This window comes from Hemicordylus capensis, chromosome 10 (genome assembly GCF_027244095.1).
Source record: "Hemicordylus capensis ecotype Gifberg chromosome 10, rHemCap1.1.pri, whole genome shotgun sequence".
In the NCBI taxonomy this organism is placed as follows: Eukaryota; Metazoa; Chordata; class Lepidosauria; order Squamata; family Cordylidae; genus Hemicordylus; species Hemicordylus capensis.
In genome coordinates, this window is record NC_069666.1 from 19096362 (window position 1) to 19114321 (window position 17960).

Consider the following 17960-nt stretch of genomic DNA (forward strand, 5'->3'; position numbering starts at 1 on the left):
ACCGAGTCAGACCCTTGGTCCATCTAGCTCAGGATTGTCTACACAGACTGGTAGCAGCTTCTCCAAGGTTGCAGGCAAGACTCTCTCCCAGCCCTAACTTGGAGGCGCCAGGGAGGGAACTTGGGACCAGCTGCATGCAAGCAGATGCTCTTTCTCTGAGCTACAACCCCATACCCTGAGGGGAATATCTTACAGTGCTCACGCATGTAGTCTCCCATTCAAATGCAAACCAGAGTGGACCTTGCTTAGCAAAGTGGACAATTCATGCTTGCTACCACAAGACCAGCTTGTGGAAGCATATTTTTTTTCCTGATCTGTCATGTTGGTTAAGAGAGCTGGCCGTCTAAATAAGCAACAGCCCTTTTTTTAACCCATGTGCTGATAATCAGATACAAACCAAATTCACAGCACATGATGGGCGGAGATCCTAGGTTAGAGCTGCCATGTTAAAAGAAGTGGAAACTAGGATCCATTTGTTCTGCTTAGAACTAAGTTGGGCAGGAGAGCTGGTCTTGTGGTGGATAGATGGACCAAGGGTCTGACGCGGTTGAAAACATGTAACTTCTTTTGTAAGCTTTTAAAAAAACCAACCAGAGTATGCTGGTCTTGGACCAAGATCCAGTGTGGTGTAGTGGTTAGAGTGCTGGACTAGGACCGGGGAGACTCGAGTTCAAATCCCCATTCCATGATACTTGCTGGGTGACTCTGGGCCAGTCACTTCTCTCTCAGCCTAACCTACTTCACAGGGTTGTTGTGAGGAGAAACTTAAGTATGTAGTACACTGCTCTGGGCTCCTTGGAGGAAGAGTGGGGTATAAAATCTAATAATAATAATAATAATAATAATAATAATAATAATAATAGATTGAACCAACCAGATGCTTTTGCTTTTTTTTCTAGGGAAGGTGCTCTAGCCTCTTGAGCAGGTATGTCCACTGCATCCAAATACGATTTTCTGCTAAATAAGTTTGCACAGGATTCCAGCTGGTATACTAGTCAAGTCCTATACCTGTTTGTTGACTCTAACTGGAGGTCATGATTGATGTGTAATAAATGAGGGCAGAACTAGCCCTCACTTTCACTCACACCCCAAACGGTGTGATAGCTCGGGGCAGGCCAGGGAGGAGGGATTCTTTCCAGCACGCTCGAAAGCATGTGAATACCATTGCGTGCCTGTGAGAGAAAGATGCTGAATCCAGGTAGTGTTTCAGAATCAAAGCTGGCGGCAGATTGAGAAACCTGAGCTTTTTGCAGTGCCTTACTAGGAGCTATTGCCACACACACAGCTGGCCACCTGCAGATGAAAGGAAGGGCTCCCTAAAGAACTCGGCCTTCGCAAACTCTATCTGCCCCTGTTTACAGGAGACCGTGGCGGACATCCTGACGCTGTGCTTGTGCAAGGACATTGCATTTGTGCAAGACTGTTGCACTAGCAAGACACAAGAACAGTCAGGAAGACCGGCTATGAACGCAGAGGCTGCTGGGCTGACCTTCAGAAAATGGGGAACACACAACCAGAGATGGCAAAGCAATAGGCAGAGAGGCAATTTGTTATGGCTTTTCTTAAAAGTTATCTTATTGAATTTTATGTACAGTGGTCCCTCGACTTACGTAATTAATCCATTCCGAACGCACATTCGGAGGTCGAAATTTTCGTAAGTCGAAGAGCGCACCACGGAAGTCTGGAAACATTCGTAAGTCGAGGAAACCGCATCTAAAAATTCGTAGGTCGAGTAAGCTGAATCTAAACCGGCAACTACTTCCGGTCTTTTTTGTCGCTCGTAACTCGAAAACATCGGATGTCGAGTAGTTCGTAGGTCGAGGGACCACTGTATTACATTTTTATACCACCCTCTCCAAAAGCACAACCACAAAACAAAAAACTAACAATCATTTAAAACCATCAACTTGAAACAATATTAAAACAAACGAATTTAAAACAGTTTGGAACCATTTAAAAGCAGTTAACAACATTCAAGACACACTGAAAAACCTCAGAAGGCCAGACCAAACAAATAAGTGTTGAGGATCCTCTTGAAGGCCAACCATACCTGCCATTCAGCTCAACATGGTGGCATTGTCACCTGTAGACAAACTATTAATATGCTCATTGTATTTTCATGCAAGGTTGCTGGAGGATCGTTGCCGGAGAGGAGAGCTGGTCTTGTGGTAGCAAGCATGACTTGTCCCCTTAGCTAAGCAGGGTCCACCCTGGTTGCATGTGAATGGGAGACTTGATGTGTGAGCACTGGAAGATATTCCCCTCAGGGGATGGAGCTGCTTTGGGAAGAGCAGAAGGTTCCAATTTCCCTCCCTGGCAGCATCTCCAAGATAGCGCTGAGAGAGATTCCTGCCTGAAATCTTGGAGATTGGAAGCTGCTGCCAGTCTGGGTAGACAATCCTGAGCTAGATAGACCGATGGTCTGACTCGGTATATGGCAGCTTCCTACAGTATGTTTCTAAGATGCTTATATTATGAAGGAACAGTATAACTGAGCAGCCATTTATGTACAGCTTTAATAAGATAGTCTGACTATGCTTCAAATGTTTACTTGGCCACATACCAGTAATGTTATTTACCTAGGTTCGGTCTGTGCCTATGAAGCCTATCTGTTAAATCAGTGTGGTTTTCTTATAAGCTGAACATGTGGGTTTCTGTAGCTTACTGGTTCTCAGCCTTGGGTCCCCAGCTGTTGTTCAACTACAGTTCCCATAATCCCCAGCCACAATGGCCAAAGGATGATCAGATGTTGTAGTTCAACAAAAGACTCAAGATTGAGAACCCTTGCTGTGTTGTTGAAAAATACCTGTTAATGGCTTTTGCTTTTTCATTTTTCTCACATGGTCTTTCCAAGCCAATCAACATGAAGACATCAGAAAAGGCACCCCTACAAGGTTAAAGTGCTGAGTTCATATCTGGAAAAACCAAGGTTCAAAGTCCTACTCAGTCATGAAACATATTGGGTAAACTGGTTCCGGTCACTCTTTCTCAGCCTAATCTACTTCCCAGGTCTGTTGTGAGGATGAAAGTGGGATAACCTTATGTGAAGTACAATGTGCCATCGAGTCGGTGTTGACTCCTGGCGACCACAGAGCCCTGTGGTTGTCTTTGGTGGTCCTAAATTCCCTGGAAGAAGAATCAGATACATATAAGGTACATATCTATTATTTGTTTGTGTATGTGTTTATTTAAAACATTTACGTTCCCGCTTTCTAGTGTAAGGTCTTCAAAGCTGCTTTCAATTAAAAATAAAACAATGGGAGATCACAGAATTCACATCGATGACTACAATCCATTTTTTAATGAGCAAGAGCACCCCACCCCACCCCAAACGCAATACAAAATGACAGTGGCTGACATCTGGACTAAGTTACTAAATAGTGCTACTCGGGAGTTACTGTAAAGGACAAGTTAATTTCAGTGGGACTGCTCAGAAATAATCTAGTCTGGATGTCAACCAATGTTCTGGCTTGCCAAAAGATTGACGGTACACAATGGTTTTAACATGATGCTCAGATAAGGGAGGAGAAAAGAACAGAAGAGCAGGTATCCAGCAAGTGTCTCCAGGGAGGGCATCCCATAACTAGAGCACCAACACAGAGAAGGCCCTGCTCTGGTACCCGTCTGCCTAATCTTTGAAAGCACAGGCACATGGAGCAGAGCTTCAAATGTAAAGTAAGTAAAGTTGAGCCGTCGAGTTGGTGTCGACTCCTGGTCGAGTCGGTGTCAACCCCTGGTGACCACAGAACCATTTGGTTTTCTTTGGTAGAATTCAGATGATGAGCCCAATAAACAGACAAGTTCACACAGGAGAACGTGGTCCTTCAGAAGCAGTCTTCTTGGGCTGCATGAACAGGCACAGTGTTCAGCTCATGAGAAGTAATTATCCCACTCTGTTCTGCAGTGGTCATGCCTCTCTTGGAACTCAGTTCTGGGCCCTTTTTGAAAAGGGCATTGATGAACTGGTCCAGAGCTGGGTGACAAAGATGGTGAAACGTCTGGAAACCAAGTGCTGTGACATTAAAAGTGCTGGGATTCTTTAGCATGGAGAAGGAGTGGTGGTCTTGTAGTAGCAAGCAGGAGTTGTCCCCACTGCTAAGCAGATTCTAGCTTGGTTTGGTTGGGGGACTACATGTGAGCACTGTAAGGTCTTATGAAGGCTGAGGAATTTAGGACCAGCAAATGGGAGTACTTTTTCACACAGCGGATAATGAATCTATGGAATTCTCTACCACGGGATGTGATGGTGGCCATTTGGGGACAGGGATCCATCTTATTTATTTTTTATTTCTCTATGTAAACCACTGTGGAAACCTTTGTTGAAAAGTAGTATATAAATATTTGGTGGTGGTGTTAGGGGATGGGGCCATATTCCATGCAGATACTCAGTACAAGAGTATCTGCATGCTTGCAGATTCAGTTCCTGGCATCTCCAGGTAGGGCTGGAGAGAGTCCTGCTTGAAACCTTGGAGAACCCACTGCCAATCTGTGTTGACATTGCAATGCTGAGCTAGATGGACCAATGACCTGACTCGGTATACTGCAGCTTCCTATGTTCCTATGTCATAGGAAGTTGCAATATACCGAGTCAGATCATTGGTCATAGGAACATATGTCATAGGAACATAGGAAGATGTCTTCTACTGAGTCAGACCATAGGTCCATCTAGCTCAGTATTGTCTTCTCAGACTGGCAGCGGCTTCTCCAAGGTTGCAGGCAGGAGTCTCTCTCAGCCCTTTCTTGGAGATGCCAGGGAGGGAACTTGGAACCTTCTGCATGAAAACATGCAGATTGTCTTTTCCAACTTGAAAATTCTATAGTTCTATGATCTCCTGCTGTACGGATCCCAGCTGCCAGGACCTTTGACATGGAGCTTCTCTTTTCCAGGGAGAAGATGAGCACCTCCAACATCTCCCGTTAAAAGCATCTCAGATAGCAGGGCTGGGAAAAATATTTCTGGAAGATTTTTCTGGAGCCACTACCACTCCGCACATCGGACTGGATCCGTCAATAAGCTGACTCTGTATATGGTAGCTTCATAATGCATATAAATTCTCTCCATCTGGTCCACGAAACATTCCCTTGTTGAATTTTCCAAGGTCACTGCCACAAATAATCCCCATCCTGTGAGCATGGCAAGGTGATTAAAGGAGAAAAGGGGCAACTTAAATAAGTTGTGTCAGAACGACGTTCATTATAAGTGGGGGAAAGTTTCTGGGCTTAAAGCCAACTTCCCTTACTCGAGTTACATTTTTTTCTAATGTTTGCAGTTCACAGGACTAAATACAGAAGTTTGCATTTGGCAAGAGGGTTCTAGACGTTTCTGTCGGTTCGGAGGGCATCCTTGGATTTTCCACTCATATTTTTGAACTTATACCTGGAATATGGCAGCCTTGCCTAGCAAAGAAGGCAGGCTACTGGTCCTGCATCTGAGAAAAAGCCATGGAAGAACGCAAGAACATTTTCCTCTAGAATGACACATTTGTAATTCACTCCGTGAACTACTTTGGGAGGCGCAGTTTCACTTGGAAGTGCTCACATCTCTTATGCTTCATGGTCAGCCCATAAAGTGGGGTCATGTCCACCTTCACACCCTCTGTGACACTGAACTGCAGCTCCTGGAGCAAAGTTGATAAGAAGAGGAAGACCTCCCATCGGGCAATGGTCTCTCCGATACACCTTCTCTTGCCCAAGCCAAACACCAGGACTTTCTCGCTCTCGTCCCTGATGACCTCTTTCCTGTTGGCCGTGAGGAAACGCTCAGGGTTGAAGGAGGAAGGGTCCTTCCAAAGTGTCCTGAAAGGAAAGAGCACATGTTTAGAGCACATGCCACTGCTACCCGAGCAAAGAGGCACCGTTTAAAAGTGGGGATTCTCTTTACAGAGCAGGGGGAGAGCAACTGGACCTATCCATCTCCACCACAGCATCCCGCCAGTTGCTGTTGCTGGTGTCTCTCTTATGTTTCTTTTTTAGATGGTGAGCCCTTTGGGGACAGGGAGCCATATCTATCTATCTATCCATCTATCTATGTAAGCGGCTATGTAAGCCGCATTGAGGAAATGACTTGATTAGCAAGTCAGAGGTTGCCGGTTCGAATCCCTGCTGGTATGTTTCCCAGACTATGGGAAGCACCTATATCAGGCAGCAGCGATCTAGGAAGATGCTGAAAGGTATCAACTCATACTGCGCAGGAGATGGCAATGGGAAACCCCTCCTGTATTCTACCAAAGACAGCCACAGGGCTCTGTGGGCACCAGGAGTCGACACCGACTCGACGGCACACTTTACCTTTACCTTTAAGTCGCATTGGGAACTTTTGTTGAAAAGCAGTATATAAATATTCATCATATTTGTATTCATATTTTAAAGTGGGGGCTCTCTTATATTTAGCACCAGCCCAATTCATCCCCAGAACAGCATCCCACCAGCAGTGATGTAGTCACCAATTCAGAAGTACAGGGATTCTGCATGACAGCCCCTATGGCCACACCACACCCACCCTGACATCCACACCCATGGCCACACCCATCCCAATGGCCACACCACTCACTTAGATCAATGCACTAATTTGGGGGTTCTGTTACAAGAAGTCAAGGATCATGTTACCCCTGATAACTTGGCAAAGAGTCACCTTTTAATGTGGTTATTCTCTTTATTTAACAGGGGAGAGTAACTGGCCATATCCACCCCCAGAACAGTACCTCCAGTGACTGTTGCTGGTGTCTATCTTGTGTTTCATTTTAGATTGTGAGCCCTTTGGGGACAGGATTCCATCTTATTTATTTATTATTTCTCTGTGTAAAATACCCTGAGCCATTTTTAGAAGGGTGGTATAGATATCAGATAGATAGATAAGATAGACAGACAGACAGACAGACAGACAGACAGACAGACAGACAGATAGATAGATAGATAGATAGATAGATAGATAGATAGATAGATCTGCCCCTCCTCCTGCTCCATTTGGGTCAATGGAGTTGCAGGCGGGGAGATGACATGATTTATATATTTTTTTGGTAATTTCTCGGCTGCCTTGCGCAAATCCGCCAGCAGGGGGAAGTGGTGTTCCAAAACAAAAACCTAACTTTGTCTTGCATCATTCTAGTTTTGTGGCAAGAAAAATCCGGGGGGGGGGGGGGGGGTTTAAAAAAAGAAAAGAGATGTAGTGGGGTGCATGAAGATATCCATTGGAGTGACAAATCAAGGGAACTGCTTATTGGGTGGTGAGCCAAAAAGGGAATCCTGTGGCGAGCCAGGAAGGGGGAAAGACAGGAACTGGTGCGCCTCCAGAGAAATAAATAAATAAATAAATACGTAGGAGGGAAGAGGCGGAGGGGAGGCAAGCGCTCCTCCAGTGAGCGCTGTGGGATTGCACAGAAGTAAATGAATCGTGATTCAGTTCAATGAGCTTCCTCTTCAGTAAAAAGTGCACGAGAAAGGGTTGGATTCAGAAATCTGCTCAGCTGCTCTCCTCTCCTGTCCCCTGTGTTGACAAGTTCAAGTTATATTGGAAGCAAGCGGAGAAGGTGTGGGGTTTGGGATCTGTGGGGAGGAAAGGAGGGAAAAGCCGAGATTTCTCCCTGCTTCTTTCTCTCCCTGCAGTGAGGGGGCAGAGGAGGCAAGCATGGATGGGGGTGGAGACAGAACTGTCCAGATTGCAACACGCTACAACACATAAAATGCGGAGCAAGGCTCCCTCCAATGGAAAAATACAGCTATTTTCCTGCAGCGCATTGACAACATTGTAGGGCAAAAATGCATCATTAAAATTCAAATCAAGGCAGGGGAAATATGAATGGCAACCTGCTGACAATGCAGCGACAACGATGTAGAAACACGGTTAATACCCAGGGACACGTAGCGGATACGTTGTGAGTATGCAATCTGGGAAATGCCCTGCAGACTGGCAAAGTGGAACTTTAAGAAGTTCCATTTTTCAATGGTGGCTCTCACTATAGTAGAGGAGAGCAACTAACTCTATTCAGCTCAGCATGACTTCTAGTAGTATGGGTGTTTCTGCAGCAAGGTGATCTGTGCTTCCCCGATTTTTCTCTTTGAGTTTGTTGTTCGATTTTTAGACCGCCTTTCATAAGACACCCCAAGGCAGTTTACAAAAGTTAAAATGCAATAAAATTCAAGGACAATCACATTTGAAACTTTAAAATCAGTTAAACAGTAAAAACCATGAAACCCTCCCCCCCCCCCACAAAAAAACCCATTAAAAAGATAGACAGAATAACAGGAAAGCTGAGAGACCTAGCATGGCAGCCCTAAGGGGCAAATGCCTGAACAAATAAAAAGTTATGTCGTTGTTTTTTAAAAGCAGCCACAGATGTCAAAGAGCGGACATTCACTGGGAGAGCATTCCAGAGCCTGGGGACAACAAGAGAGAAGGCCTTATCCTGCGTGCATGCCAATAACACACATTGCCCCCCCCCCGCCACATGTTTCAGCAAATAACAATATGATATGATAAATGTAGGGCAACAGGCAGATTAGTGCTGCCCTAAAAAACCCTGTTTTCCTCTGCTGCCTCCCGAGGTATGTACCCGAGAGTCCCCCAGCCCTCAGGGACACATTTTCAGGGGACATTAGAGGCAGTAGAACAGGCTCTGCACAATGTTGGCCCTCCAGCTGTTTTTGGACAACAACTCCCATCATCCCCAGCTACAGTGACCAATAGTCAGGTATTATGGGAGCTGAGGTCCAACATCTCCAGGAGGGCCGAAGTTGTGCAACCCTAATCTACTGTACATGCATATTTCTCCATTCAAGTTACGCATGCCACCTTAAGAGGAGCTAATGATAATTCTGAACGAGCTGTGTGACTCTTTCTCTCCCGCCCACACACACTGTTGTTCAAAGCGGATGTAACACATCTCGTCTTTCAAGGCTCTGAAGATTAACTTACTCATCATGGTTGACTTGCCATTGGTTGACAAAGACACACATATCCTTTGGGATGTAGTAGCCATTCAAGGCAGTGTCCGTGGTTGTGCTGGAAATAAGAAATAAAGCCGTTCTTTTTAAAAGCCCACAAATGGTCTTCATGAATGGAAGACGGTGAGAGCACAGAGTTTGCAGTTCAATGGACCGTTGGGGACTGAGACTAGGAAATATTAATCATGGGCAATGTGATGTTTGAGCTTAATCCATCTCTTGATCCAGGCTGCCTTTTTAATGGAGCTTTAATAACTCATATTCTAGTCCAGGCCTAACTAACAGCCAGCAGCAAGAGCACTGAAAAGCAGCCGTCACTTGCCTCTCTGTCCATAATATCTATTTCATTAAGCTATTAATATTCCTAATTCCACTCTGCTGCCTTGTCCTTGTATATCTCTTCTCTTTCCTCTGGATTCTATAGGTAAGAGGCATGAAGTTGTGCCAAAGAAAGAAGTCTCACCCCTTGATTCTTAAAAAGCCCTACCTTGTTTTCCTCCAGCTTTCGAGACCTCTCCATAAAATCATTTCAAATGTTTTAAATTATACGTGATATGTATTAAATTTGAGGGATTCTTACCTTTAGTTCTGGCAGACTCTTAAATAGGTTCTTCCCCAAAAGACCTGGCAATCTTAACTGACTGCTGTTGGTCTTGCTTAGGAATTGGTGATTACTCTGGGGTATCTTAAAGCAAAAGCTGCTTGAAGCGAAGATTTCTACATATAGATAGTCAAGTCACTAGGGCATCAGCCAGGAAGTGCTGCTCTCCCTTTCATTTGTGTGCTTATTTTTCATCATTTCTTGTACCCTACTTAAGGGGTGTAGCTATAACTGAGCAAGGGCAGGGGGACAATTGGTCCTGGGCCCATGAGGGAGGGGGGTTCATTCTTTGCTCTCCCCCTCCCACCTCCCCAGCTTACTGACATGCTGTTGGTTCCTGATCAGAGAGCTTGTCTTAGCTTCAAGCAAGAGGAGTCTTCTCCATCAGGGGAGGTGGAAGGAGTATCAGGCAGCATCCCAGCCTCCTCCTCTCCTCCGGACTGCCTGGCTAGTGCTCAGGTTCTGTCTATCCCTCTCAGCCTGACTGACAGGCTCAACTGTGAAGGAAATGTCACTGAGCATCAGCCAGCCAGTCACGAGGAGAGAAGGAAGGAGGGATGCTGCCTGACACTCCTCTCCCTTCCCATTTCCCTCCTGAAGCTGGGATAGAGTTACAAAGATCTCCAAGAAAAAAGAAAGTTGATGTTGTATGGATACATATATGAGATGCCCAGGACTTACCAATGGGGAATGGTAAAGGGCAGGAAGGAGGAGTGTCTGAACATTTCTAGGATAAAGGCTTCTGTATAAGGCAGCAGGGACCGGTCGGACAACCGTGGCTTCCGTGCTCTGCCAATACTCTCATCTGCAGATTAGAGAAGAGAGAGCACAGCATTGTCATCCAGGCTTCCAGAGAGAGATTTTAACTTCAGACAACTGGATTTACCTATTTCTTCCTGAATCTTCTTCTGGATTTCAGGATAAACCACCAGGTACATGAGACACCAGGATAAGGCCGTGGTCACTGTATCGAAACCTATACAGATGGACACAGAAAGGATAGTGTTAGGCACAAAACCAGATGTAATCAGAGCAATTGCAAAGTTCTTTTCTCGGCACAAAGCATGTCCCCATCATCTTTTACTTGATTCGCCTGCAAATTCATTTTCAGCAACATACGCAGAAAAGCCACCTGCTCCTGTATGAACTTGCTGGCTACTAAGGTCTTTATCAAAAGTCTTGCTCAGGGCATCCCATCTTCTCAGGTGGGGTGAGGGGCAGGCCCAGCATCAGAGATCAGCTGGATCAGGCACTGATGACCAAGGGTCATCAAAGGACTCATAGACAGTGCCTGAGTCCCTCGTATCGGAGCCAAAATTTCCCAACTTTGGTGGTTGCCATTTAAAAGTGAAAGGGTCTGTCCTTTAACTTTTAAATAGCAACTGGCCAAATGAGAGGTGATAGGGCTGCTGTTTCACTTTTAAATGGCCTTCATGCTGACTCTCAGTTGAGAGGCAGTGTGCTGGCCATTTAACATGAGTCCAACAGTCATGTCAGAACCGAGGGTGGCTCAAGAGATGCGGCAAGGGGAAAACACCCCCAAAATGTGGCTTGACCCCTGGATTCTATTTCTTGGATTGACCCCTGGATTCAATTTCCATTTCCATTTCAGAAATCTAATATGTGGGGCATAGCTCACCCTCCCATAAATGCACTTTACCCCTTCTGTGGCTCCCCCCTCCCCATTTTTTTCCTGGCATCACCACTGGTTGGAACTCCGGCAGAGTTCCTCCAGGACAGGACAGGAGGGATTTTAGTTGGAGTTCTGGCCCTAGCTAAGCAGGGTCTGCCCTGGCTGCATATGAATGGGAGACTACATGTGTGAGCTCTGGAAGATATTCCCCTTAAGGGATGGAGCCACTCTGAGAAGAACATCTGAGGTTCCAAGTTCCCTCCCTGGCAGCATCTCCAAGATAGGGCTGAGAGAGATTCCTGCCTGCAACCTTGGTGAAGCTGCTGCCAGTCTGTGTAGACAATACTGAGCTAGATGGACCAGGGGTCTGACTCAGTATTTGGCAGCTTCCTATGTCCCTATGCCCCACAGAGGACATATCAGGTCCAACTTGCCTGTTGGACCGACACAATTGCAAAGCCCTACTGTATGGGAAATCCGTTGGATCCAAAAGAACTGTTCTTAAATTCTTGGAGTGCATCCCAGAAGCAGGTGGAAACATGTCTGGTTCTTCCTCAGTGGTTGCTCACCAAATTTGGGAGACTCTTTAGTTGCCACAGTTTCTGATCCCCACCAGGATATTATTCTAGCGCAAAGCTCCACACTGATCACTCAACTCTGGCCATAATTTTCCCCATTAGAAAAGTCCTTCGATTGTGCAGAGTCAGTGTCGACTCCTGGCAACCACAGAGCCATGTGGTTTCCGTGGTAGAATACAGGAGGGGTTTACCATTGCCTTTTTTCGCGCAGTATGAGATGATGCCTTTCAGCACCTTCCTATATTGCAGCTGCCCGATATAGGACTTTCCTATATTCTGGGAAACACACCAGTGGGGATTCGAACCAACAGCCTCCTGCTCTCTAGGCAGGTTGCTTCCCCGCTGCGCCATTAGGTTGCAAAAAAGTCCTTACCGGCCCCAAAAATATCATTTACGAGGTTCACTATTTTCTCAGATGGGAGCTGTAGCTTAGCATTGCCATCCAATTTCTTTTCTTGGCTTTGTTCAATAAGGGAATCCGTGATGTCCCGGATGCTGTCCTGAAAAGAAAAGATATCAAGTTGGTTCATAGGATCGTGAGAAAGGGCTCTGGGCTTCTCTGCTCAGTAAGGGGTTGATTCAAATTCTCCTCTACAAAGCTGTTCTTGACGTGGAACCGAGGGGCAGGGGAAAGGTTCATCTATTTAAATTCTGTCAGGTTGGGCATCTGTTAAAGGCCCCGGACCGCATCCAAGAAAATGTGGTGTACCCCACTGTATGTGATAGACCAACAACAGATGCGACACAATAGGCTTCATTCTGGAATAAAGTCACATGCATGAGTCAGACACTGCATTGCATTCCATTGGAATCAGCTCAAACATCAACAGATCTAAGGTAGTAAAATGAAGCTTCTGTAACAAACGACTGAAAAATCCCTATTAGTGCTCGGATTCTGCAGGCCATGGTCCCACCCTGCATGCATAAATGTTGCCCAAGCAATAAAGAAAACATAAGAGCCAGCGTGGTGCAATGGTTAGAGTGCTGGACTAGGACCGGGGAGACCCGAGTTCAAATCCCCATTCAGCCATAAAAAACTAGCTGGGTGACTCTGGGCCAGTCACTTCTCTCTCAGCCTAACCTACTTCACAGGGTTGTTGTGAGGTGAAACTCAAGTATGTACACCGCTCTGGGCTCCTTGGAGGAAGAGCGGGATATAAATGTAAAATAATAATAATAATAATAATAATAATAATAATAATGATAAGGATAAGGATAAGGATAACAACAGACCAGAGTAGCACACAGCCTGACCTTCCAATATTCAATTAAATATTAAAAGCTGCCCTTGGTTATCATGATTAAGAACCAGATGCCTCTGGGGAGCCCTGTATGAATGACTAGAAGGGAAATGGCATGGAAAGAGGCATCACTAAATAGCCACCTAGTGGTGCAGAGGGGAAATGACTTGACTAGCAAGCCAGTGGTTGCCAGTTCAAATCCCCACTGGTGTGTTTCCCAGACACCTATAATCAGGCAGCAACTAATTAGAAAGATGCTGAAAGGCATCATCTCACCCTGCGCAGGAGGAGGCAATGGTCAACCCCTCCTGTATTCTCCCAAAGACAACCCATGGGTGCCAGGAGTCAATACCGACTCAACGACACACTTTACTTTAAATGCATACCTCATTTACCCAAATAGAAGTCGACTCTAAATTTAAGACAACCCCCTTTAAAAATACATTCAGTAAGGCTATACCCATATTCACCTGAAAGGAAGAGGACTCTGAATTTAAGATGACTCTCCAATTTCTAACATCAAAGGGGTAAAATTAGTCTTGGGTTCAGGTAAATACAGTACTTTTTGAGTAGAAGGACTTGGGTTCAGTCTCTGACAGTTTCCCGAGCTTTCAGGCAGGGGTCTTTTCCAACTTTACTAACCTTTTCCTACTAACTTAGCGGGGGATCTTTTTGTACTTGTGATACTTTGTTAATTCTTTATATATGTACACATACACACTGGTCAAACCCACACACACACGCACACACAATATAGTTTGCCGAGTTTGTTTGTGGATTTGTTTGTGCAAAATAAAGTCATACTTCCCAATGACCTACAGAAACCAAATTTTGCATACACAATCCTGCCACTTAAATTAGCTGAATGCACTACTTTTTGCACGGGGATATGTTGGGTGAAAGGTTTAAATGATCATTTTTTGTTTTCATTGGGAAAACTCATGACTAGAGTTCATATAACATATTTGCTAACACAATTAAAATCAAGTCGCCTATTCAGCTGTCATTTTAATGCAAAGAAAATGTTTCCTGATCCAAATTACAAAGTAATGGAATTCAACCCCTGCTAACTGGGCAAAGAGGCACCTTTTTAACATGGTGATTCTCTTTATTTAGCAGGGGAGAGTAACTGGCCCTGTCCACCCCCAACACAGCACCCCTCCAGTGACTGTTGCTGGTGTCTGTCTTATGTTTCCTGTGAGCCCTTTGGGGACAGGGAGCCATCTTATTTATTTGTTATTTCTCTGTGTAAACCACCCTGAGCCATTTTTGGAAGGGCGGTATAGAAATATTTGTTGTTGGTGGTGTAATGGAAGCATTATATTTTTATCTAGATCTAGATCTAGATCTAGAGCTATATCTATAGGATAGGAGTTACCTTTTTCGGCATTCATATTTGTTCTAAGTTCTTATAAATGTAATCTATGCAAAGTTACTTTACCTGGTCAACAACAGACCTCACCTGCTAGTGTGTGAGTGTGTGTGTGTGTGAACATCCATAAATACATCCATCTATATCTAGATGGATATACAAGATGTGGTGACAGCCAACAACCTGGATGGCTTGAAGAGGGGTTTGGATAACTTCATGGAGGAGAAGTCTATCAACGGCTACTAGTCAGAGGGCTATAGGCCACCTCCAGCCTCAAAGGCAGGATGCCTCTGAGTACCGGTTGCAGGGGAGTAACAGCAGGAGAGGGGGCATGCCCTCACCTCTTGGACTTGTGGACTTCTCAGAGGCATCTGGTGGGCCACTGTGCGAAACAGGATGCTGGACTAGATGGGCCTTGGGCCTGATCCAGCAGGACTGTTCTTATGTTCCTATATCTATATCTATATCTATATCTATATCTATATCTATATCTATATCTATATCTATATCTATGTATACACACACACACACACACACACACACACATATATATATATGGTGGACATTGGACACAAGACAAAAAGCAACCAGGAGATGGAGAAGGACGAGCATCTCATGTTCATTCAGGTCTTGCCAGGAAGCGCCTCAATTTCTTACCTTCCTGAAACTTTTGTAGTGTTCTTTGACAATTCTTTGAAGGAATGTGAGGAACCGTCGGTTGAATTCCTTAAACTTCTTCATGGACTTGTCTGGGAGGTGCTGAAACAGGGGGATGAAGTCAGCTGGGTTCCCCGAGGCAGCCACATCCACAAACTCTTCACTGACATTCACGAGGTTGAGGAATTCTTGGTCATCATGGCTGTAACGCTTCCCAAAGCAAATGGCACAAACAACATTGGCCACAGAGACCACAAGGTACCGGAAAGGGTCCATCTTCTTCTTCTCACGCATCACCTCTTGTAACGTCATGATCAGATGTTCAGCCTCGTTGGAGACGTGTTCTTCCAGAAGACAAATGGAAGAGGAGGTGGTGCTGGGCGAGGACGCAAAATTCTTCAGGGCATTCTGGGCCAGTTTTCTGCGGGCACGCCACACTTCTCCAGAATCTGTACTAAAAGTCAGGCTCTTGCCATCCGCCACATGACGGAAGCTGTAGAGGTCAGGTCGTCCCATGAAGTCCCCTCCTTGCCTGACCAAGGCCTGCTTGATGGTCTCCAGCCCACTCAGCACTAGCACTGGTCTCATGCCAATGTGTATCTTCATCACATCCCCATATTTCTGCCTCATCCGAGTCAGACTCAGATGGGGGTTCTTCCCTACCTCCAGCAAGTTCCCAATCAATGGGTAAGCCATTGGCCCAGGGAGACTCTGTAGACCCGGGGGTATCATCTGCTTCCGTAGAGATTTGACGACCATGAAGATCAGGCAGAAAACAGCCAAGGCAATGAGGGTTTCTGTGGCCGAGAAGATGGACAGGCTTCTCAGGAGCGACATTGCAAACGACAGGATGGTGGGCTCAGGAACTCTACTAAAATCAGACAAAAGACCAGTCGAAAGTATAGTTAGTAAGTGAAAGTCCATGTGGATGCCAATGGATGAGCAATATCACTATTAAACATAAAGAGGCTGGGTCCTATGAGTAAAAGAACCAAAGTGTCAAATTTTAACCTACTGTAGCTGGAGCATTTTTTATCAGATCACCTTGAAATCTGGAACATTTGTAGACCTTATCAAGTAGATCATACCTGCCAAGTCTCCCTGCGGCAGTCAAGGTATACGAAGCCAAAGTTCTTGCGCAACTGCTGCATGGCTTTGCCATTTGTAGTCCACAATCGTTCAAGTTAATGGAGCTGGTTCAATCTAAGTTTGTGCGTTCCTTATTCTCTGTGCTTCGTTGTGTATCAAATGTAATTTTGCGACTTGAGGCTGGCCTAATAAGAGTAGAGGCCAAGGCCTGGAGGTACGTATTTAATTTCTGGTGTAAAATTGTGTTTTTTCCTAAAGGCCTGGCCTCCCTCGTGCTGGAAGGTAGTTTTAAATCTACTTGGGGAAATCGCATTCATGATATGCTAGGCAAGTATGGTCTCTCAGCACAGCTGTTAAGATCTTTGGGTCCTGATCATGCTAAGAGAAGTTGTTTCTTCTTTGTATCAAGCATTTCATTACATTTATATCCTTCCATGGCAGATCTCAAGACAGGGCATACAGGGCTCCCAAAGAGTCTCCCATCCAGGCTCAGATCTGTTTAGCTTCAGCATCATGTGCAGGGGTGTAGCGAGACCCCTGGGGGCCAGGGGACAAAATCTGTGGAGGGGGCCCCCCCATTGGGTGTGCGACATGCACGCCCCCAGTGTCCTAAGCCTGAATTTGACATCAGACACAAGGGGTGAGGCAACCAACATCTCCCCACCACCACTCCTCCCCTCCTCCTCGGCGCCCACGACACCTCTGCTGCCACTGCCACACCACTACTTCTTATCTTGGCCTCCCCTCCAGGATTTGGGGGTATAAATATTTCAGATCAATTCATCAATCAGCAAGCAAGCAAGATGCCCTATACTTTAATCCTCCCCGAAGCCACCGAAATGGCGCAGCAAGGAAGTAACTTGCCTAGGTAGCAAGAGGTTGCTGGTTCGAATGCCCTGGTATGTTTCAGAGACTAAGGGAAACACCTATATTGGGCAGCAGAGATATAGGAAGATGCTGAAAGGCCTCATGTATGTATTTATTTATTTATTTATCCATTTATTTATCTATTTATTCATTCATTCATTTAGAGATTTAATATACTGCCCAATCCACACAGACTCAGACAAGAACAGCATCTGAAATTTAAAATTTGAGAGAGAGAGAGAGAGAGAGAGAGAGAGAGAGAGAGAGAGAGAGAGAGAGAGAGAGATTTAAAGGGCAAACGCCTGGCAGAAAAGAAATGTCTTCAATAAGATCTTAAAGGCTGAAAGGGAAGAGGCAGACTGAATGGGAGGGGGAGAGAATTGCAAAGTGAAGGGGCAGCAACAGAGAAAGCCCTTCCTGTGCAGGAGATGGCAATGGTAGACCCCTCCTGTATTCTACCAAAGACAACCACAGGGCTCTGTGGTCGCCAGGAGTCGACACAGACTTGACGGCACACTTTACCTTTTCTTCCAGCCAACACAATCTGGGATGTATCTCTCTTTCCCCAAATGTATCTGGACCTCTCTCTTCTACAGGTGGATGTTGTGTTGCCTTCCCAGCTGCTTCACTCACTTTATATGCTGCAAAGATCCAGAAGAATGATCCACCTCCTCTTCCCAAAATCACCATGGTCGGGTTCCAACTGACCTTCAGCAACTGCTGGAGTCAGCCCAATAACAACACGTGAGTCCTTGGAATTCTTTTTAGAGAAATAAAAGAGTATGTCCTACATCAGCCGAAAATGTGTTGACCACCAAGTTCATTCCAGATGGTGTTTTTGCAATGTCCCCATTTCTAATCCTGCACTGAATACAACTGGACGGTTTCCATTTTTAACAAACCATTGATGTGACCTCCACAGAGGAAATGCACAAAAGAGTTTGCTTTGGTGTATAGTCTGCCACATCCCAAAGGTTTGGGG

The 17960-nt window shown here is 45.4% G+C and overlaps 1 protein-coding gene across 2 annotated transcripts; it reads right to left on the reverse strand.

The window, feature by feature from the left end:
• Positions 1-3154: 3154 nt before the first annotated feature.
• Positions 3155-17609, reverse strand: LOC128335138 (cytochrome P450 1A5-like). 2 transcript variants are annotated; one of them, XM_053273021.1, is made up of 7 exons: positions 17501-17609; positions 15023-15890; positions 12126-12252; positions 10428-10517; positions 10223-10346; positions 8912-8998; positions 3155-5796 (listed from the first exon to the last, which is right to left on the reverse strand). In XM_053273021.1, exons 2-7 carry the CDS (start codon positions 15857-15859, stop codon positions 5502-5504), a joined length of 1560 nt encoding a protein of 519 aa, XP_053128996.1. In that variant the 5' UTR covers positions 15860-15890; positions 17501-17609; the 3' UTR covers positions 3155-5501. The 2 variants fall into 2 exon arrangements, with proteins under 2 accessions (XP_053128996.1, XP_053128995.1); XM_053273020.1 differs by having other exon boundaries at positions 15023-15893; positions 17501-17608.
• Between the last annotated feature and the right edge of the window lie 351 nt (positions 17610-17960).

Excerpts from the sequence above, each read along its gene's own strand:
- LOC128335138 (XM_053273021.1), bottom strand. The coding sequence starts at position 15,859 with ATGTCGCTCCTGAGAAGCCTGTCCATCTTCTCGGCCACAGAAACCCTC. Across the intron at positions 10,518-12,125 it reads AAATGATATTTTTGGGGCCG|GTTTCGATACAGTGACCACG; the intron begins GTAAGGACTTTT and ends CCATCTGTATAG. Across the intron at positions 8,999-10,222 it reads CCCTTTACCATTCCCCATTG|CACAACCACGGACACTGCCT; the intron begins GTAAGTCCTGGG and ends TCTTATTTCCAG.